The sequence below is a fragment of the Electrona antarctica genome (assembly GCF_951216825.1).
Source record: "Electrona antarctica genome assembly, contig: scaffold_51, whole genome shotgun sequence".
In the NCBI taxonomy this organism is placed as follows: domain Eukaryota; kingdom Metazoa; phylum Chordata; class Actinopteri; order Myctophiformes; family Myctophidae; genus Electrona; species Electrona antarctica.
The window spans coordinates 819,436-841,994 of NW_027637067.1; the positions used below are offsets into that span (position 1 = coordinate 819,436).

The 22,559-nt window shown below is 48.0% G+C and overlaps 1 protein-coding gene across 1 annotated transcript in view; it reads left to right on the top strand.

The window, feature by feature from the left end:
- Nucleotides 1-14,580: 14,580 nt before the first annotated feature.
- p2ry2.1 (purinergic receptor P2Y2, tandem duplicate 1) overlaps nucleotides 14,581-22,559 on the top strand; it is a gene marked incomplete at both ends in the record, with an annotated part of 32,754 nt that continues 24,775 nt past the window's right edge. Inside the window, 3 exons of the mRNA XM_079532023.1 lie at nucleotides 14,581-14,760; nucleotides 15,239-15,404; nucleotides 20,394-20,562. Of these exons, the coding sequence (XP_079388149.1) occupies nucleotides 14,581-14,760; nucleotides 15,239-15,404; nucleotides 20,394-20,562 (515 nt within the window). The remainder of the gene's footprint in view (nucleotides 14,761-15,238; nucleotides 15,405-20,393; nucleotides 20,563-22,559) is intronic.

Sequence of the window (22,559 nt, forward strand, 5' to 3'; positions counted from 1 at the left end):
TATGTTTTATTGTCTCCACCAGGCTGAAGACATGGGGAGAGAGTATGTTTTATTGTCTCCACCAGGCTGAAGACATGGGGAGAGAGTATGTTTTATTGTCTCCACCAGGGTGAAGACATGGGGAGAGAGTATGTTTTATTGTCTCCACCATGAAGACATGGGGAGAGAGTATGTTTTATTGTCTCCACCAGGCTGAAGGCATGGGGAGAGAGTATGTTTTATTGTCTTGTCATAGAAATTTAGACTACAAACATATAATAATACCCCTTTATTGCACTCTGATGTTATCTTATCTGTGACACCCCTGTGGTGTTGTTTGGTTACTTTGTTACTGTCCCAAATTCCTTAGGGCTATGTTGGGGGTTGTCTCTGGTGGGAGTGAAACTATAAAGACTGTGACCCTATGTTAGCTTTTTGAGTCAGACTGGGGTTTTCCATTGCATTGAACATTGGTCGTGTAAGTTCTTGACTCCTTACTCGAGTAAATCCTAATACTTCCAAACTATGAATCCTTGTGTTGCCTCATTATTATGTCTTCCTGAGCATGTGTCCCACAGATTGCCATAACATTTTGGAGGTTTCCACCGAGACGGTGTGCTGTATGCTGGACTTGGCGGTCGTCGGCTTGGTGAGTAAGTTCATTCTTTCGGGCTGGGCCGACGACGCGCGCAAGTGAGTATATGGGTGTCTGTTTGGATGTTCAGAAAATGGGGTATTGCTTTTATTCGGGGTTTTAAGGTATTAGTGATGAAATTTGGTTGTGATCACGATAGGCATTTTTTGATGGCCTATTTAAAAGAGGGAAACGGAAGTTTTGCCTTTCATGTGCATGCCATGAGAGACGGAGGACAATTTCTGGTCTTTTGGAAGGCTGTGACGTGTGCAGTTCTGTCAAATGGCCGATCTGCAAGCTCACGACATGTCTTGAGCTTGTGGATGTAATGCACATTGGTGCTTTGAGCTCTGTGAAAGAGCTACTTCCGGTTTGGATTGCTCTGTGCGGTGTTGACCACATGGCACCTGCAGTACACTATCGAGTGTGCAAGTGGACAGTTCTGAACGGACATTTTCTGGTGCTGAGATGTTTTTTTGGTCTGAGGGCTACAACATTTTGCTGTATGTTTAATTTGGCTTTGCCTTGTTTTGTTTGTTGTTGTGAAACTATTGTACCACTGTGTATCGTAGGCCTTGTGTGCGGTCGCTCTATAGATGAGGGCCATGTAGGAATTTTCCCTGTTTGTCTAACCCATTGGGTTCCAGGTTTTTTTGCCTACATCTGCGATGTACTGATAAGTGGTGTTTGGGGTTTTTAAATGTTTAAAAGTGGGGTAATGTCATAGAAATTTAGACTACAAACATATAATAATACCCCTTTATTGCACTCTGATGTTATCTTATCTGTGACACCCCTGTGGTGTTGTTTGGTTACTTTGTTACTGTCCCAAATTCCTTAGGGCTATGTTGGGGGTTGTCTCTTGTGGGAGTGAAACTATAAAGACTGTGACCCTATGTTAGCTTTTTGAGTCAGACTGGGGTTTTCCATTGCATTGAACATTGGTCGTGTAAGTTCTTGACTCCTTACTCGAGTAAATCCTAATACTTCCAAACTATGAATCCTTGTGTTGCCTCATTATTATGTCTTCCTGAGCATGTGTCCCACAGATTGCCTTAACAGTCTCCACCAGGCTGAAGGCATGGGAAGAGAGTATGTTTTATTGTCTCCACCATGAAGGCATGGGGAGAGAGTATGTTTTATTGTCTCCACCATGAAGGCATGGGGAGAGAGTATGTTTTATTGTCTCCACCAGGATGAAGGCATGGGGAGAGAGTATGTTTTATTGTCTCCACCAGGCTGAAGACATGGGGAGAGAGTATGTTTTATTGTCTCCACCAGGCTGAAGACATGGGGAGAGAGTATGTTTTATTGTCTCCACCAGGCTGAAGCCATGGGGAGAGAGTATGTTTTATTGTCTCCACCAGGCTGAAGCCATGGGGAGAGAGTATGTTTTATTGTCTCCACCAGGCTGAAGGCATGGGGAGAGAGTATGTTTTATTGTCTCCACCAGGCTGAAGGCGTGGGGAGAGAGTATGTTTTATTGTCTCCACCATGAAGGCATGGGGAGAGAGTATGTTTTATTTTCTCCACCAGGATGAAGGCATGGGGAGAGAGTATGTTTTATTGTCTCCACCCGGATGAAGGCATGGGGAGAGAGTATGTTTTATTGTCTCCACCAGGCTGAAGACATGGGGAGAGAGTATGTTTTATTGTCTCCACCAGGCTGAAGACATGGGGAGAGAGTATGTTTTATTGTCTCCACCAGGCTGAAGACATTGGGAGAGAGTATGTTTTATTGTCTCCACCAGGCTGAAGACATGGGGAGAGAGTATGTTTTATTGTCTCCACCAGGCTGAAGACATTGGGAGAGAGTATGTTTTATTGTCTCCACCAGGCTGAAGACATGGGGAGAGAGTATGTTTTATTGTCTCCACCAGGCTGAAGACATGGGGAGAGAGTATGTTTTATTGTCTCCACCAGGCTGAAGAAATAGGGAGAGAGTATGTTTTATTGTCTCCACCATGAAGACATGGGGAGAGAGTATGTTTTATTGTCTCCACCAGGCTGAAGACATGGGGAGAGAGTATGTTTTATTGTCTCCACCAGGCTGAAGACATTGGGAGAGAGTATGTTGTATTGTCTCCACCAGGCTGAAGACATGGGGAGAGAGTATGTTTTATTTTCTCCACCAGGCTGAAGGCATGGGGAGAGAGTATGTTTTATTGTCTCCACCAGGCTGAAGACATGGGGAGAGAGTATGTTTTATTGTCTCCACCAGGCTGAAGACATGGGGAGAGAGTATGTTTTATTGTCTCCACCAGGCTGAAGGCATGGGGAGAGAGTATGTTTTATTGTCTCCACCAGGATGAAGACATGGGGAGAGAGTATGTTTTATTGTCTCCACCAGGCTGAAGACATGGGGAGAGAGTATGTTTTATTGTCTCCACCAGGCTGAAGACATGGGGAGAGAGTATGTTTTATTGTCTCCACCAGGCTGAAGACATGGGGAGAGAGTATGTTTTGCACTCCGTCCGTCTGTCCATGCGTGCATGTGTGCGTGTGTGCGTGCGTGCGTGCGTGCGTGTGTCCGTGCGTGCGTGCGTGCGTGCGTGCGTGCGTGCGTGCGTGTGTGCGTGCGTGCGTGCGTGCGTGTGTGCGTGCGTGCGTGCGTGCGTGCGTGTGTGCGCGTCCGTGCGTCCGTGCGTGCGTGCGTGCGGATGTGTTCTTCACCCAGGAGGATGTGTTCTTCTCACCCAGGAGGATGTGTTCTTCTCACCCAGGAGGATGTGTTCTTCACACAGGAGGATGTGTTCTTCACCCAGGAGGATGTGTTCTTCACCCAGGAGGATGTGTTCTTCACCCAGGAGGATGTGTTCTTCACCCAGGATGTGTTCTTCACCCAGGAGGATGTGTTCTTCACCCAGGAGGATGTGTTCTTCTCAACCAGGAGGATGTGTTCTTCTCAACCAGGAGGATGTGTTCTTCACCCAGGAGGATGTGTTCTTCACCCAGGAGGATGTGTTCTTCACCCAGGAGGATGTGTTCTTCACCCAGGAGGATGTGTTCTTCTCAACCAGGAGGATGTGTTCTTCACCCAGGAGGATGTGTTCTTCACCCAGGAGGATGTGTTCTTCACCCAGGAGGATGTGTTCTTCACCCAGGAGGATGTGTTCTTCTCAACCAGGAGGATGTGTTCTTCACCCAGGAGGATGTGTTCTTCTCACCCAGGAGGATGTGTTCTTCTCAACCAGGAGGAAGTGTTCTTCACCCAGGAGGATGTGTTCTTCACCCAGGAGGATGTGTTCTTCACCCAGGAGGATGTGTTCTTCACCAAGGAGGATGTGTTCTTCTCAACCAGGAGGATGTGTTCTTCTCAACCAGGAGGATGTGTTCTTCACCCAGGAGGATGTGTTCTTCTCACCCAGGAGGATGTGTTCTTCTCAACCAGGAGGAAGTGTTCTTCACCCAGGAGGATGTGTTCTTCACCCAGGAGGATGTGTTCTTCACCCAGGAGGATGTGTTCTTCACCCAGGAGGATGTGTTCTTCTCAACCAGGAGGATGTGTTCTTCACCCAGGAGGATGTGTTCTTCCCCCAGGAGGATGTGTTCTTCACCCAGGAGGATGTGTTCTTCACCCAGGAGGATGTGTTCTTCACCCAGGAGGATGTGTTCTTCCCCCAGGAGGATGTGTTCTTCACCCAGGAGGATGTGTTCTTCACCCAGGAGGATGTGTTCTTCTCAACCAGGAGGATGTGTTCTTCACCCATGATGATGTGTTCTTCACCCAGGAGGATGTGTTCTTCACCCAGGAGGATGTGTTCTTCACCCAGGAGGATGTGTTCTTCTCAACCAGGAGGATGTGTTCTTCACCCAGGAGGATGTGTTCTTCACCCAGGAGGATGTGTTCTTCACCCAGGAGGATGTGTTCTTCACCCAGGATGATGTGTTCTTCACCCAGGAGGATGTGTTCTTCTCAACCAGGAGGATGTGTTCTCCTCAACCAGGAGGATGTGTTCTTCTCAAACAGGAGGATGTGTTTTTCTCAACCAGGAGGATGTGTTCTTCACCCAGGAGGATGTGTTCTTCACCCAGGAGGATGTGTTCTTCACCCAGGATGATGTGTTCTTCACCCAGGAGGATGTGTTCTTCACCCAGGAGGATGTGTTCTTCTCAACCAGGAGGATGTGTTCTTCACCCAGGAGGATGTGTTCTTCACCCAGGAGGATGTGTTCTTCACCCAGGAGGATGTGTTCTTCTCAACCAGGGGGATGTGTTCTTCTCAACCAGGAGGATGTGTTCTTCACCCAGGAGGATGTGTTCTTCACCCAGGAGGATGTGTTCTTCACCCAGGAGGATGTGTTCTTCACCCAGGAGGATGTGTTCTTCTCAACCAGGAGGATGTGTTCTTCTCAACCAGGAGGATGTCTTCTTCACCCAGGAGGATGTGTTCTTCACCCAGGAGGATGTGTTCTCTATCGTATCAGAGACCATCTCTCCACCCAACATATTTCATATGTAAGGGGAATGTCCCCACTTCACTTGTGACGTGGATATCTCTTTAAGACACACCAGTTGTACTGGCACGCACGGGTATATAAGGCCCAGGTGTGCGTGATTACACTGATTTATTGATCTCCACTAGTCACCAGACAGACGTGGCGTCTCGACAGCAGAGAAGCTAACAGCTACATACAGCAGATTCTTCTGAATTATTGGTTTCTGTTTTCTTTTCTTTAAAAATACTTAATTTAAATTAATACGGGTTGGAATAGAGACCGGATAGACCCGCCGCAGGTTGCGGATAGAGAGCCGGCGTGACATTCGCCCCTCTCGGGGTTGTCTCATTCAATTCAACTCGTTTGTAATCTGACAGGGTAACCAGCCAAAAAAAACCCCACCATTACAGGCGTATTGTTGACGTGGCGTTAACTCACGCGTCCTGTGGTGTAGAGCCTGTCTGTCGACCTCCGGGGAGGGACACAGCAGGACAAGCGGCTCGGTAACCCTTGCTAAAGGCAGCGGAATAGAGCTCTATACGGGTGTATTGTTGGCGTAGCGTCAATTCACGCATCCGTGGGGCATATTCCGTGGGCTGGAGTTGACCTGCGGTGGGCAGCGAAACAACAGTCCTGCCAGGCCAGCATTGAACACAGCGCAACACAGTCGTATTGTCGCCGGGGCGACTTCCGCGTCTGTAGCGCTGTTACTTTGCTCGCCTCGTGAGAGAGAGCTCGCTTGAGTGTATTGCGGCCATAAAACCGTTCACGCACTCCGGCGTAGACTACGTGGTGGAACCCGTGCGGACGGTGGAAGCCACGGAGCAAGCATATCCTCCGAAATTTCCCAAAACAAACTCCACACAGCAGTGTGGACAAATAGCAGTGACGCGCAGGGAATCCCGGGTGACGTCACGGAGCCCAGGGTAGCCGTTCCTACTGCACTGAAGCCCCCCCCCCCCCCCCCCCCCCCATACGGTGGAAAACACAGCTACGCTGTGTAGACACATATATATATATATATATACATATGTGTATATATACGTGTAGATATATATATATAGAGGAGGGGAAGGGCTGGGGGGGCCGAGCTCCGCCCCTTTAAGCTTCACCACTCAGCTAGTTGAAGACTGGCCTGAAGACGACGAAAATAACTACGACGATGACGACCTAGAGGTCGACGTCGAGGAATTTCAGGAGGAGGAGCCCCTGGCCTCCGCTCAGCTACAGGCCGAGCCAGGGGAGGAAGAGAGCAGTGAGCGCCCTGCCATGATCATTATGGGGCTGGTAGAAAGGGCATCGAAGGCCCTGGGGGTCGTTGCCAAACCGGGTGGGACAGCCCCTGTCCCCTCCCTCTTTGATGATGAGGGGGAGACTACAAGGGCCCCCTTCTCAGTACCTATCCTCGATGACTTTGAGAAGTTGGTTCAGGGACAGTGGAAGGATCCCAACATGCCCCTCCGCCTCACCGGGGTGGGCAAACTGCTCTCTACCACCCAGAGTCCGGAGAACATCGGCTGTGGCGAGCAGCTGCCCAATGTGGACGGGGCCTTGGCCGCTTTAATCCTGCCCTCCAATTCTGTGCTGGGCGTAGCAGGTACCCCCAGCCGAAACTGTAAAATAATGGACAATTTACTGACTAGGATGCATAGGGCCATGGCTGCCCAGGCGAAATTAGCCAACACAGGGGCCATCTTGTCGCTATATCAGCGCAAGCTCATGCGTGACATAGGCAACGAGATTAGCCCAGACCATCTGGTAGAGCTGAGGCATCTCGCCAACATACTCCCCAAACTGTTCAGAGAACAGGGGGTGGCAGCGGGCAAAGCCATGGCAGTCTTCTGGCAAGTAAGGCGCCATCTACTGCTATCCCAGTCTGGGAAACTGCCGAAGGAGGACCGAGAGTGTCTGAGGAAGCTGCCCATCGAGCCATTGTCCCTGTTTGGCCAAACGGCCAGCGACCGGCTGCAGCAAGCTCAGGAAGCACGTAAATGTGCACAGGAGGCATCTCGTGCCTACGGCCTCCGCAGGGGTGTGTATAGGCCACCAGCAGCCGCTAGTAGCACAGCACAGGCTAAGGGCCATCAGCGACCCGCTGAGGACTTGAGAACCTTTCTGGACGACTAATAGAAAGCGCGGTGGTCGGCGCGGTGGCGGAGGTCGGGGCCGAGCCCCCCGACGGCCACCGCCTTCTTCCTGACGCCAGCCGGGACCCGGCTCACCACCTGGTCCCTGCAGCCCGTCACAGAGCCTGGGTAGCTCTTGCCGCGGACCCCTGGGTGGTCTCCACCATGACCCGGGGCTACCGGCTTCAGTTTGCCCGGACTCCCCCCCTCACGAGATCGGGGATGGTCACATCTGTGTTCGACCCCCATCACATGGGGGTACTACGGGCGGAGGTCTCTACCCTCCTGGCAAAGAGAGCGATCAGGGAGGTAGAGCCAGAGGATCAGCGGGCCGGGTTCTACTCCCGCTATTTTCTCACCCCCAAGAAGGATGGGAACCTCAGATCAATACTGGACCTCAGGGGCCTGAACCAGTTTCTTCGACCTCTGAGGTTCAAGATGCTGACAATTCCCAGAGTGAAGCAGGCGATCCGGGCAGGCGACTGGTTCGCCACAATAGACCTCAAGGACGCCTATTTTCAAATCCCCATATGGCACGGGCACTGGCGCTTCCTGAGATTCAACTTCGAAGACAAGACATACGAATTCTGCGTCCTCCCCTTCGGGATCTCGCTAGCCCCGCGCACCTTTACGAGGTGCATGGACGCAGTCCTGGGGCCTCTCCGGCGAGAAGGACTCAGAGTTCTGAATTATCTCGACGATTGGCTTGTTTGCGCCAAGTCACAGGAGATATGCCACCGCCACGTAACCCGACTCCTGGAGCACATTCAGGGTCTAGGGCTACGTCTCAATCACGAGAAGAGCAGGTTAGAGCCATGCCAGGCTGTGCAGTTCCTCGGCATGGTTGTGGACTCCAGACTCGCCACTGTGTCCCTGACGGAGGGGCGACAGCAGGCTCTCATGGCCTGTCTCTCCCTCTTCTCCCCAGGAGCCAGAGTCACCTGGAGAATGTGCCTGCGACTCTTGGGACTGATGGCAGCGGCAGTCCAAATAGTTCCTTTGGCCCTCCTCTATATGCGCCCGGCACAGAGGTACCTCCTCGGCCTGGGGCTGCATCCACAGCGACAGCTGCAGGCCAAGGTGCAAGTCACCCGCAGGCTGCAGTCAGCACTTCGCTGGTGGAAATGCCCAGGCAATCTGGCCAGAGGGAGCAGGCTGGGCCCAGCGACGCGGCGCCTGCTAGTGTCAGCAGACGCGTCCCTGGGCGGCTGGGGGGCGGTGCACCAGGGCGCAGGAATCGGGGGCCGCTGGAGCGGTCAGTGGACTTCCCAGCACATCAACGGCCTGGAGCTGAAAGCAGCCCAACTCGCTCTACAGGGGTTCCTGCATCACCTACAAGGCCACCACGTGCTGCTGAGGACAGACAGCGTGGTAGCAGCAGCTTATATCAACAGGCAGGGAGGCCTCGGCTCCCCTCGTCTCTGCAGACTTGCACACAACCTGTGGGAGTGGGCATTCCCTCGCCTGCTGTCCCTCAGAGCAATACAGGTGCCGGGACTGGACAATCAGGCAGCGGATTGCCTGTCCAGAGACGGCCCGAGCCCGGGGGAGTGGAGACTCCACCCAGAGGTGGTGGCAGAGATCGGGTGCCGCTTTGGGGCACCAGTAGCAGACCTGTTCGCATCCAGAGAATCGACTCACTGCACCCTGTTCTCCTCCATAGGAAGGGACAGCCCTCCCCTCGGCACGGACGCCTTGGCCCAGAGATGGCCCCAAGGCCTACTATATGCTTTTCCCCCCTTCGGCCTCCTCCCTCCCCTCCTACAGAGAGTGCGGGAGGAGGAAGTTCAGATGGTCCTGATAGCCCCACACTGGCCTCACATGGTCTGGTTCTCAGACATCCCGTCACTGGTCTGCGGGAAACCGTGGGAGCTCCCAACCCGGAGGGATCTGCTCTCACAAGCTCAGGGGACTCTGTTCCACCCCTTCCCCCAAGGACTTCGGCTTTGGGCCTGGCCCCTGAGAGGGCCGGCTTCCTAGCAATGGGCTTGCCGCACACAGTGGTGCGGACTCTGCAGGGAGCAAGGGCACCATCAACCAGGGCTGCATACTCGTACAGGTGGAGGATGTTCGAGTTGTGGTGTGAGAAGAACGAGGCAGACCCACTACACTGTGGGCATCAGACGATCCTGCCTTTTCTGCAGGACCGACTGGACGAGGGGAAGGCTTTCTCGACCCTTAGGGGTATGGTGGCTGCCATCAAGGCCGCCCGCGTTGGGGAGTGCAGGCTTTCGGCAGAATGCTGCAGCCTTATCTCTCTCTTCCTAAAGGGCGCTAGGAGGCTCAGAGCTCGAGTTAGGACCCCAACTGTTCCACCCTGGGACCTGGGCTTGGTTCTGGAGGCCCTGAAACGAGCCCCCTTCGAGCCCCTGGAGTCAACAGACTTGAAATGGCTGTCACTCAAGACAGCATTCCTGCTGGCAGTCACTTCGGCAAGAAGAATTGGGGAGCTGCAAGCCCTATCGGTCCATGCAGAGCTCTGCCGGTTCAGGCCGGACGAGGGGGGAGTAGTGCTACGCCCCAACCCGGCCTTTCTCCCCAAAATACTTTCAGAGGCGCAGCTCAATCAAAGGATTGAGCTCTGTCCCCTCTTTGAGTCACGGACGGACGGAGTACAGAGTCGGTCCCCACTCTGCCCAGTTAGGGCGTTAGAAACATACATCAGGGCCACACATGCCCTTAGAGAAACGGACCAGCTCTTTGTGTGTTTCAAACAAGAGTGCTTGGGAAGACCACTATCCAAGGCTAGGCTGTCCCATTGGATCACAGAAGTGATCCAGCGAGCACACGAGCAGGCAGGAGTGCCGGTGCCGCCTGGAGTGCGGGCACACTCCACCCGTGGGATGGCGACCTCTTGGGCGCTGTGGAATGGTGCGTCTCTATCAGACATCTGCACAGCGGCCACATGGTCAAATCCGTCAACATTTACCCGGTTCTACCGGCTGAACGTAGCGGCACTCGCTCCCTTTGGGGAGTCGGTCCTGCACACGGCTTGGCGGTAGGTGTCACCTTCACCAGTCAAATCAACCTTGCGCCTGGCGGGTTGGCTTGAGCGGCCCTTCACCCCTGTGTTTCATGGCCTTAGCGTCTTGCGGGGCCAGGCTCTGGGTAGCGTCTGGCGCCCGAGCATTCAGCAGCGGATGGCGTCTGGCCGTCCGGCTGCTCCAGGGGTTGTAAATATTGTAAATATTTTAAATTGAACATAATTGTAAATATTTTAAATTAAACATAACTGTAAATATTTTAAATTGAACATAACTGTAAATATTTTAAAATTGAACATACTTGTAAATATTTTAAATTCAGTATGTGCCGGGTCGGAGCCACTGGTGTTGGCACTGGGGTTCTGGTACTGTCTCGCTTCCTCGCGAGGTGTCTTACAGAGTTCCCCTTACATATGAAATATGTTGGGTGGAGAGATGGTCTCGATACGATAGAGAACGTATGGTTACACGGTAACCTTTGTTCTCTGAGTGAAGAGACCATCTCTCCACCAAGATGTCGCTCAGAAGCGGTGTCGATCAAATAAACCAGTGTAATCACGCACACCTGGGCCTTATATACCCGTGCGTGCCAGTACAACTGGTGTGTCTTAAAGAGATATCCACGTCACAAGTGAAGTGGGGACATTCCCCTTACATATGAAATATGTTGGGTGGAGAGATGGTCTCTTCACTCAGAGAACAAAGGTTACCGTGTAACCATACGTTCTTCACCCAGGAGGATGTGTTCTTCACCCAGGAGGATGTGTTCTTCTCAACCAGGAGGATGTGTTCTTCACACAGGAGGATGTGTTCTTCACCCAGGAGGATGTGTTCTTCTCAACCAGGAGGATGTGTTCTTCACCCAGGAGGATGTGTTCTTCTCAACCAGGAGGATGTGTTCTTCACCCAGGATGATGTGTTCTTCACCCAGGAGGATGTGTTCTTCACCCAGGAGGATGTGTTCTTCTCAACCAGGAGGATGTGTTCTTCCCCCAGGAGGATGTGTTCTTCACCCAGGAGGATGTGTTCTTCTCAACCAGGAGGATGTGTTCTTCACCCAGGAGGATGTGTTCTTCACCCAGGAGGATGTGTTCTTCCCCCAGGAGGATGTGTTCTTCACCCAGGAGGATGTGTTCTTTACCCAGGAGGATGTGTTCTTCCCCCAGGAGGATGTGTTCTTCTCAACCAGGAGGATGTGTTCTCCTCAACCAGGAGGATGTGTTCTTCTCAAACAGGAGTATGTGTTCTTCTCAACCAGGAGGATGTGTTCTTCACCCAGGAGGATGTGTTCTTCACCCAGGAGGATGTGTTCTTCACCCAGGAGGATGTGTTCTTCTCAACCAGGAGGATGTGTTCTTCACACAGGAGGATGTGTTCTTCACCCAGGAGGATGTGTTGTTCACCCAGGAGGATGTGTTCTTCTCAACCAGGAGGATGTGTTCTTCACCCAGGAGGATGTGTTCTTCTCAACCAGGAGGATGTGTTCTTCACCCAGGAGGATGTGTTCTTCACCCAGGAGGATGTGTTCTTCTCAACCAGGAGGATGTGTTCTTCACCCAGGAGGATGTGTTCTTCACCCAGGAGGATGTGTTCTTCTCAACCAGGAGGATGTGTTCTTCACCCAGGAGGATGTGTTCTTCACCCAGGAGGATGTGTTCTTCCCCCAGGAGGATGTGTTCTTCACCCAGGAGGATGTGTTCTTCACCCAGGAGGATGTGTTCTTCCCCCAGGAGGATGTGTTCTTCACCCAGGAGGATGTGTTCTTCACCCAGGAGGATGTGTTCTTCACCCAGGAGGATGTGTTCTTCTCAACCAGGAGGATGTGGATGAGGATTGTCTGTGCAACCACCTTTTCGCCACTCTCAAGAGACATTAGACAAAGTATAGAAAAACACTGGCACATCCTGTCCAGTGATCCCAGAATAGGCCATGTGTTTAGAGACAAACCTGTTTGCCCACAAGAGGGCTAAGAATTTGAGGGACACATTAGTTAGAGCAGATCTATACAGCCCACCGAAACATTTCTTGTCAACGCTTCCCTCTGGTAATTTTCCCTGTCGCAATTGTATACACTGTAATGCAATGATTAAAAGTGAGTCATTTTTACACCCACATTCGGGGAAAAAATATGCAGTTAAAGGTAGGATTTCATGCAAAACAAATTGCATGGATTGAAGTCGTGAACCCCTTAAAAAGAGGGGGTGATAGGGACAGAGCGTTACTCCAGAGGGAGGCCTATTGGATTCATACACTCTCAATGAGGAGCTTTTATTGGGCTGCTTCCTTTAGAGTTTAGCCTTAGTCGGCCACATTGGCGTACACAATTGGACATTTTCAAATTCCAATTACCTTAGGGTTTATAAGTTCTATAATGAGAACTGAGATGAGTGATCTGGATTCCAAAGGTCTTCCTCCTTATTCATATTTAAGGTTTTCTATTAATATTTTCTATTTATCTATTGTCTTTATATATATATTTCTAATGGGTTTAAAATATATCATTGTCTGTTCAGTCCATTAGCTTTCCAGGCACTTTAGGGGCCGGCCCCACATTCATTATGATAGCTCATTGTGATGTATTCTTATGTTACTATTTATTCTATTGTGCTTACATGATATTTATCCTGTCTTGGTACCATAAACAGAGACTTCTTATTGATACTGTGTAAGATGATAACGGTTGACACCTGTGTTCAATTACTGTTGATTGTATCTCATACCCATGCATAAATACCACACTTCCTGTTATCTTGTCACAAACGCTGAGGAAGGCCATACAGGCCGAAACGCGTCCGTTTTTCAGTCTCAGAGGTAAATAAAATCATGTAAAAGGACATACAATGAGTGCTGGCATTCTTCATCTCTACTTATATCCTCGAGCCTTGCACCTAGAAGGATTTTGTTTGAACCTGGAGTGCTGCGGGTTGTCTGCTACGGCAGTACTATTCTCTCAGTTCAGTGTCTTGCCCAAGGACACTTCGACATGTAGACAGGAGGAGCCGTTATTCGAACCGCCGACCCATGGATCATTGGACGACCTGCTCTACCTCCTGAGCCACAGTCGCCCCTGGTTGTCTCCGGGTTAGCGCTAACCCTAACATAGAAGTCATTGTGCTTCAGAGTCACTGTTTGTTTTAAAGGTTAAACCTGTAATCATTAATGTTCACAGTTTCTGCACCTGGTAAGATATTAAACACCTCTCCTCTGCAGGCGCACACGCACGCACGCACGCGCGCACACACACACACACACACACACACACACACACACACACACACACACACACACACACACACACACACACACACACACACACAAATGGCTGACACCTTTGTGAGAGTGTATTTTCTCGGCTATGAGTCGTTCAGAGTGTTTTAAGCTTTGTAATAGTTTTTATCTTGTATTTATTTATTTGGATGGGAAGCGTCTTACTGTCCACTGGCTAGGGTTAGTCTTAGGGTTAGTCTTAGTCTTAGGGCTAGTCTTAGGGTTAGTCTTAGGGCTAGTCTTAGGGCTAGTCTTAGTCTTAGGGCTAGTCTTAGTCTTAGGGCTAGTCTTAGGGCTAGTCTTAGGGCTAGTCTTAGTCTTAGGGCTAGTCTTAGTCTTAGGGCTAGTCTTAGTCTTAGGGCTAGTCTTAGTCAGGGTTATCTTTAGAAGCGCCTTACTTTCCACTGGATCACTTCACGTCACAGTAAGAAAATAAATTATCTTTACATACACAAATACTTAAATACTTCACATGTTTGTACGTAAAGCTGTAGGAAATACTTGTCATAAATATAGTGGTTGTTGAAAAGGTATTAATTGATTGTCTGAGTCCCATGGTGGGAGTTCTGCTCTGGTTTTGGTGAATATTAAGTAGTTCTGGTCATTTTAGTGGGAGTTCTGCTCTGGTTTTGGTGATTATTAAGTAGTTTTGGTCATTTTGGTGGGAGTTCTGCTCTGGTTTTGGTGAATATTAAGTAGTTCTGGTCATTTTGCGCCATTTGTATTGTTGATCTATTTCTACCATATATGTTACCAGATTTGACTGAGAGACTGCCATCGCGCAAATGCCAGCTTTTGACCAGAGGAGAAAAACTGGCTGACTGGGTCCCTGGCTGACTGGGTCCCTGGCTGACTGGGTCCCTGGCTGGCTGGGTCCCTGGCTGACTGGGTCCCTGGCTGACTGGGTCCCTGGCCGACTGGGTCCCTGGCCGACTGGGTCCCTGGCCGGCTGGGTCCCTGGCCGGCTGGGTCCCTGGCCGACTGGGTCCCTGGCCGACTGGGTCCCTGGCCGACTGGGTCCCTGGCCGACTGGGTCCCTGGCTGACTGGGTCCCTGGCTGGCTGGCTTTATTTTGTATTTAAAAGCTAATTGTTCTGTATTTTCTATTTAAAAGGTATATCTTTTATCGCCCAGGTATTGCTCTAGTCGCTATGGCTTCCCCACCGTCCTCTGACGACAACGGCACTAAGTTCAACCTGAGTGATTTGAACCACTGCGACTTTGAGGAGGACTTTAAATACATCCTGCTTCCTGTCAGCTACGCTCTGGTGTTCCTAGTGGGTCTGGGACTGAATGCTACCGCTCTGTACGTTATTCTGTTCAGAACTAAGGTAAGTATTACCAGTAACTAACCATAACACTAACCCTAACGCTAACACTAACACTAACCTGTAACCTGTCAGTGTAGTGGGTTTATCAATACATGTTGTATTTATTAATGCATGTTTTATTGTTTACCTGAATCCCTCTACAGTGTTTATCTTCAACCTCTCAGTGTGTGACACATATTTACAGAGATGGAACCCGTCCACTATATTTATATTCAACCTGTCTGTCTGTGACTGTACATTAATAATGTTGTATTGTTCTCCTACAGAGATGGAACCGTCTGTGACTGTACATTATTAATGTTGTATTGTTCTCCTACAGAGATGGAACCGTCTGTGACTGTACATTAATAATGTTGTATTGTTCTCCTACAGAGATGGAACCGTCTGTGACTGTACATTAATAATGTTGTATTGTTCTCCTACAGAGATGGAACCCTCTGTGACTGTACATTAATAATGTTGTATTGTTCTCCTACAGAGATGGAACCCGTCCACCATCTTCATGTTCAACCTGTCTGTCTGTGACTCTCTCTACATCCTCACGCTGCCGTTCCTCATCTATTATTACGCTGACGAGAACGACTGGCCGTTCACTGAGCCGCTGTGTAAACTGATACGCTTCCTGTTCTACTCCAACCTTTACGGTAAGCTACCTATCTATCTATCTATCTATCTATCTATCTATCTATCTATCTATCTGTCTGTCTGTCTGTCTGTCTGTCTGTCTGTCTGTCTGTCTGTCTGTCTGTCTGTCTGTCTGTCTGTCTGTCTGTCTATCTATCTATATATCTACCACTGTGTAAACTGATACGCTTCCTGTTCTACTCCAGCCTTTACGGTAACGCAAATCAAATCATATTACAGCGTACATGTTCAATCAATTATTCCATCAAAACAAACGACATAAACAATATTAGTTTGCCTATCCAGCATAGCTATAACCACCTCAGTGGACAGTCAAGACGGGCGCCTGCCTCTGATTGGCCTACCGACACTGCCGGCCTTACCAGACTTTCCTCCGAAGTGGATAGCTATATGCTGGATAGTCTGAAGTGGATAGCTATATGCTGGATAGTCTGAAGTGGATACCTATATGCTGGATAGTCTGAAGTGGATACCTATATGCTGGATAGTCTGAAGTGGATAGCTATATGCTGGATCGTCTGAAGTGGATAGCTATATGCTGGATCGTCTGAAGTGGATAGCTATATGCTGGATCGTCTGAAGTGGATAGCTATATGCTGGATCGTCTGAAGTGGATAGCTATATGCTGGATTGTCTGAAGTGGATACCTATATGCTGGACAGTATGAAGTGGATACCTATATGCTGGACAGTCTGAAGTGGATAGCTATACGCTGGATAGTCTGAAGTGGATACCTATATGCTGGACAGTCTGAAGTGGATAGCTATATGCTGGATAGTCTGAAGTGGATAGCTATATGCTGGATAGTATGAAGTGGATACCTATATGCTGGACAGTATGAAGTGGATACCTATATGCTGGATAGTCTGAAGTGGATACCTATATGCTGGATAGTATGAAGTGGATACCTATATGCTGGATAGTATGAAGTGGATACCTATATGCTGGATAGTCTGAAGTGGATACCTATATGCTGGATTGTCTGAAGTGGATAGCTATATGCTGGATAGTCTGAAGTGGATAGCTATATGCTGGATAGTCTGAAGTGGATAGCTATATGCTGGATAGTCTGAAGTGGATAGCTATATGCTGGATAGTCTGAAGTGGATACCTATATGCTGGATAGTCTGAAGTGGATAGCTATATGCTGGATAGTCTGAAGTGGATAGCTATATGCTGGATAGTCTGAAGTGGATAGCTATATGCTGGATAGTCTGAAGTGGATAGCTATATGCTGGACAGTATGAAGTGGATAGCTATATGCTGGATAGTCTGAAGTGGATAGCTATATGCTGGATAGTCTGAAGTGGATAGCTATATGCTGGATAGTCTGAAGTGGATAGCTATATGCTGGATAGTCTGAAGTGGATACCTATATGCTGGATAGTCTGAAGTGGATACCTATATGCTGGATAGTCTGAAGTGGATACCTATATGCTGGATAGTCTGAAGTGGATACCTATATGCTGGATAGTCTGAAGTGGATAGCTATATGCTGGACAGTCTGAAGTGGATACCTATATGCTGGATAGTCTGAAGTGGATACCTATATGCTGGATAGTCTGAAGTGGATAGCTATATGCTGGACAGTATGAAGTGGATACCTATATGCTGGATAGTCTGAAGTGGATAGCTATATGCTGGATAGTCTGAAGTGGATACCTATATGCTGGATAGTCTGAAGTGGATACCTATATGCTGGACAGTATGAAGTGGATAGCTATATGCTGGATAGTCTGAAGTGGATAGCTATATGCTGGATAGTCTGCCGCGAGGTTACTCCGTTACTCAGTGGTGGGAATTTGGGAATCAAATAAATAAATAAAAGACAGCTTGGCACGCGCGACAGTAACTTTTTTGTTTTGTAGAAGAGGCAAACTAATTTAGGCCTTGTTTGTGCCGTTTATTTTACATGTGTACAGTGTAAACTTTTAACATTATTGTACTGTAAAAAGGTCTCTTTTCCCTTGTTCTTTAGTAAAATAGTATTAGTTTACTATAATTACAATAATACACCATAATCAACACTAACACTTTAATTTAGAACACACCCAAATCAAATCATACAAATACGTGTTCAATCAATCATTCAATCAAAGCAAACGGCATAAAAAATATGAGTTTGCTACTACTACTAAAAAACAACGTCCAAGTTACTGTGGCGCCAAGCTGCCATTCTGTTACTGTGGCGCCAAGCTGCCATTCTGTTACTGTGGCGCCAAGCTGCCATTCTGTTACTGTGGCGCCAAGCTGCCATTCTATTACTGTGGTGCCAAGCCGCCATTCTGTTACTGTGGCGCCAAGCTGCCATTCTGTTACTGTGGCAACAAGCTGCCATTCTGTTACTGTGGCGCCAAGCTGCCATTCTGTTACTGTGGCAACAAGCTGCCATTCTGTTACTGTGGCGCCAAGCAGCCATTCTGTTACTGTGGCAACAAGCTGCCATTCTGTTACTGTGGCGCCAAGCTGCCATTCTGTTACTGTGGCAACAAGCTGCCATTCTGTTACTGTGGCAACAAGCTGCCATTCGGTTACTGTGGCGCCAAGCTGCCATTCTGTTACTGTGGCGCCAAGCTGCCATTCTGTTACTGTGGTGCCAAGCTGCCATTCTGTTACTGTGGCAACAAGCTGCCATTCTGTTACTGTGGTGCCAAGCTGCCATTCTGTTACTGTGGCGCCAAGCTGCCATTCTGTTACTGTGGTGCCAAGCTGCCATTCTGTTACTGTGGCGCCAAGCTGCCATTCTATTACTGTGGTGCCAAGCTGCCATTCTGTTACTGTGGCGCCAAGCTGCCATTCTGTTACTGTGGTGCCAAGCCGCCATTCTGTTACTGTGGCGCCAAGCTGCCATTCTGTTACTGTGGCAACAAGCTGCCATTCTGTTACTGTGGCAACAAGCTGCCATTCTGTTACTGTGGCAACAAGCTGCCATTCTGTTACTGTGGCGCCAAGCTGCCATTCTGTTACTGTGGCGCCAAGCTGCCATTCTGTTACTGTGGTGCCAAGCTGCCATTCTGTTACTGTGGCAACAAGCTGCCATTCTGTTACTGTGGTGCCAAGCTGCCATTCTGTTACTGTGGTGCCAAGCTGCCATTCTGTTACTGTGGTGCCAAGCTGCCATTCTGTTACTGTGGCGCCAAGCTGCCATTATGTTACTGTGGCGCCAAGCTGCCATTCTGTTACTGTGGCGCTAAGCTGCCATTCTGTTACTGTGGCAACAAGCTGCCATTCTGTTACTGTGGTGCCAAGCTGCCATTCTGTTACTGTGGTGCCAAGCTGCCATTCTGTTACTGTGGCGCCAAGCTGCCATTATGTTACTGTGGCGCCAAGCTGCCATTCTGTTACTGTGGCGCCAAGCTGACATTCTGTTACTGTGGCGCCAAGCTGCCATTCTGTTACTGTGGTGCCAAGCTGCCATTCTGTTACTGTGGCGCCAAGCTGCCATTCTGTTACTGTGGTGCCAAGCTGCCATTCTGTTACTGTGGTGCCAAGCTGCCATTCTGTTACTGTGGCGCCAAGCTGCCATTCTGTTACTGTGGCGCTAAGCTGCCATTCTGTTACTGTGGCGCTAAGCTGCCATTCTGTTACTGTGGCGCTAAGCTGCCATTCTGTTACTGTGGTGCCAAGCTGCCATTCTGTTACTGTGGTGCCAAGCTGCCATTCCTTGTACTTGTATTATTTCCCCCCACGGAGTAACCTCGCGTCTCGGAGGACAGGCCAATCAGAGGCATTTGGGGCGTTACCATGTCTATGCTCAGTGTTGGTAGGCCAATCAGAGGCAGGCGGGGCGTTACCATGTCTATGCTCGGACGTAGAATAGATACACTCGTTTCATCGTAGGTTCCATACTGTTCCTGACCTGTATCAGCGTATACATGTTCCGGGGCGTGTGTTATAGTGTATTATATACAGGTTCCTGGGCGTGTGTTATAGTGTATTATATACATGTTCCTGGGCGTGTGTTATAGTGTATTATATTATATACAGGTTCCTGGGCGTGTGTTATAGTGTATTATATACAGGTTCCTGGGCGTGTGTTATAGTGTATTATATACAGGTTCCTGGGCGTGTGTTATAGTGTATTATAATGTGTTATAGTGTATTATATACAGGTTCCTGGGCGTGTGTTATAGTGTATTATATTATATACAGGTTCCTGGGCGTGTGTTATAGTGTATTATATACAGGTTCCTGGGCGTGTGTTATAGTGTATTATATTATATACAGGTTCCTGGGCGTGTGTTATAGTGTATTATATACAGGTTCCTGGGCGTGTGTTATAGTGTATTATATACAGGTTCCTGGGCGTGTGTTATAGTGTATTATATACAGGTTCCTGGGCGTGTGTTATAGTGTATTATATACATGTTCCTGGGCGTGTGTTATAGTGTATTATATTATATACAGGTTCCTGGGCGTGTGTTATAGTGTATTATATACAGGTTCCTGGGCGTGTGTTATAGTGTATTATATACAGGTTCCTGGGCGTGTGTTATAGTGTATTATATACATGTTCCTGGGCGTGTGTTATAGTGTATTATATACAGGTTCCTGGGCGTGTGTTATAGTGTATTATATACAGGTTCCTGGGCGTGTGTTATAGTGTATTATATACAGGTTCCTGGGCGTGTGTTATAGTGTATTATATACATGTTCCTGGGCGTGTGTTATAGTGTATTACATTATATACAGGTTCCTGGGCGTGTGTTATAGTGTATTATATACAGGTTCCTGGGCGTGTGTTATAGTGTATTATATTATATACAGGTTCCTGGGCGTGTGTTATAGTGTATTATATACATGTTCCTGTGCGTGTGTTATAGTGTATTATATACAGGTTCCTGGGCGTGTGTTATAGTGTATTATATACAGGTTCCTGGGCGTGTGTTATAGTGTATTATATACAGGTTCCTGGGCGTGTGTTATAGTGTATTATATACAGGTTCCTGGGCGTGTGTTATAGTGTATTGTAATGTGTTTTATCATAGGTTCTATACTGTTCCTGACCTGTATCAGCGTATACAGGTTCCTGGGTGTGTGCTATCCCGTGCGTTCTCTCAGCTGGGTCAGCGCCAGTCGATCCAAGATGGTGTCCACTGCCGTCTGGATCTGTGTTCTGATTGGCCAGGCTCCTGTCCTCTACTTCTCTAGAACCAAGTAATACTACTGTACTAATACAACTACTACTGTTATACTAGGCCTACTACTAATTCTACTACTACTGCTGCTGCTACTACTACTGCTACTACTGCTGCTGCTACTGCTGCTGCTACTGCTGCTACTACTACTACTGCTGCTGCTGCTGCTGCTACTACTGCTACTACTGCTGCTGCTACTGCTGCTGCTACTGCTGCTACTACTACTACTGCTGCTGCTGCTACTACTACTACTACTACTGCTACTACTGCTGCTGCTACTACTACTACTGTACTACTGCTACTACTACTACTACTACTACAGCTACTGCTGCTGCTGCTGCTACTACTACTACTACTACTGCTACTACTACAGCTACTGCTGCTGCTGCTGCTACTACTACTGCTACTACTACTACTACTACTGCTGCTGCTGCTGCTACTACTACTACTACTACTACTACAGCTACTGCTGCTGCTGCTGCTACTACTACTACTACTACTGCTGCTACTACTACTACTACTGCTACAATTTACAATTTACAATTTAGGCATTTAGCAGACGCTCTTAATCCAGAGCGACTTACATTAGGCAGGAACAAACGTATGGGAATACATCACATATATAAAATGCATTTATCAAGAAACATGCGTAAGCTAAGAACGTAACTAGAACATATCTATATAATGACACTATACATATTAACTATACATATATACTATACTATGTTATACATATGTAGGCTACTATGATGTGCTTAAATTAAATACATTAAATACACCACCGGCTATACTGTATTTTATATAAAAGGAAATAAAACAACAAAACACACAATTGACAAATTGACAATCAAGCATGCTGCAGTCTCTGCTGTGTGTGTGTGTGCATGTGTTAGAGTGCTGAGTCCTCACAAGTACTGTTAAACCAAACTCTACCAAAACGTAACTAAAAAGTTTGTCAAAACACTTAAACCTTTGCAAAACAAATACATAGTAACATAAAGACTTGAATTATGACAATAATTCACTGTTTGCATTGGTAAAATACACTTAAAACAACTTTAAAGCAAAAATCTACTAAGAGCAGAGAAGCAACCCACCTCTCTCCAAGCTGGCTTCTAGCAAGAGAGAAGCCCTTTCCACACCTAAGCGCAAAACGGTCGACAGCCACGCACTTCTTAAGCTCTGCGCAGCTTAAATTCTGAGTTTTTAGACAGCTGGTGGATGGAAATTAAGCTCCACCTCCGCGGAAGACTTGCGCGGAGGAGAGCGTTTCCGGGAAACTGGCCGTCGCGCAAGTCTTCCGCGGAGGTGGAGCTTAATTTCCATCCACCAGCTGTCTAAAAACCCGGAAAAAGAAGCTGCTTACAGCCGAGAACGTGCGCGGCTCTTTCGATAGTGTGGCAGCACCTAGAGAGGAGGAAGCAAACGCAGGTAGATGACGTCACAGCAGGAAGGAGTGAGGACTTCAAAATAAAACAAGACATAGCTCCCAAAACATTACAAAATAAAAGTGACAATAAATAATGCACGTGAGGGATCCTTGGTGGAATGCATTCACTTGTATATCTTATATACCTGCTACACTACTACTACTACTAGTACTACTACTACTATTACTACTGATGTAAACAATACTTTATACCTGATGTAAACAATACTTTATACCTGATGTATACAAGTATTTATACCTGATGTAAACAATACTTTATACCTGATGTAAACAATACTTTATACCTGATGTAAACAATACTTTATACCTGATGTAAACAAGTCTTTATACCTGATGTAAACAATACTTTATACCTGATGTAAACAAGTCTTTATACCTGATGTAAACAAGTCTTTATACCTGATGTAAACAAGTCTTTATACCTGATGTAAACAATACTTTATACCTTATGTAAACAAGTCTTTATACCTGATGTAAACAATACTTTATACCTGATGTAAACAAGTCTTTATACCTGATGTAAACAAGTCTTTATACCTGATGTAAACAAGTCTTTATACCTGATG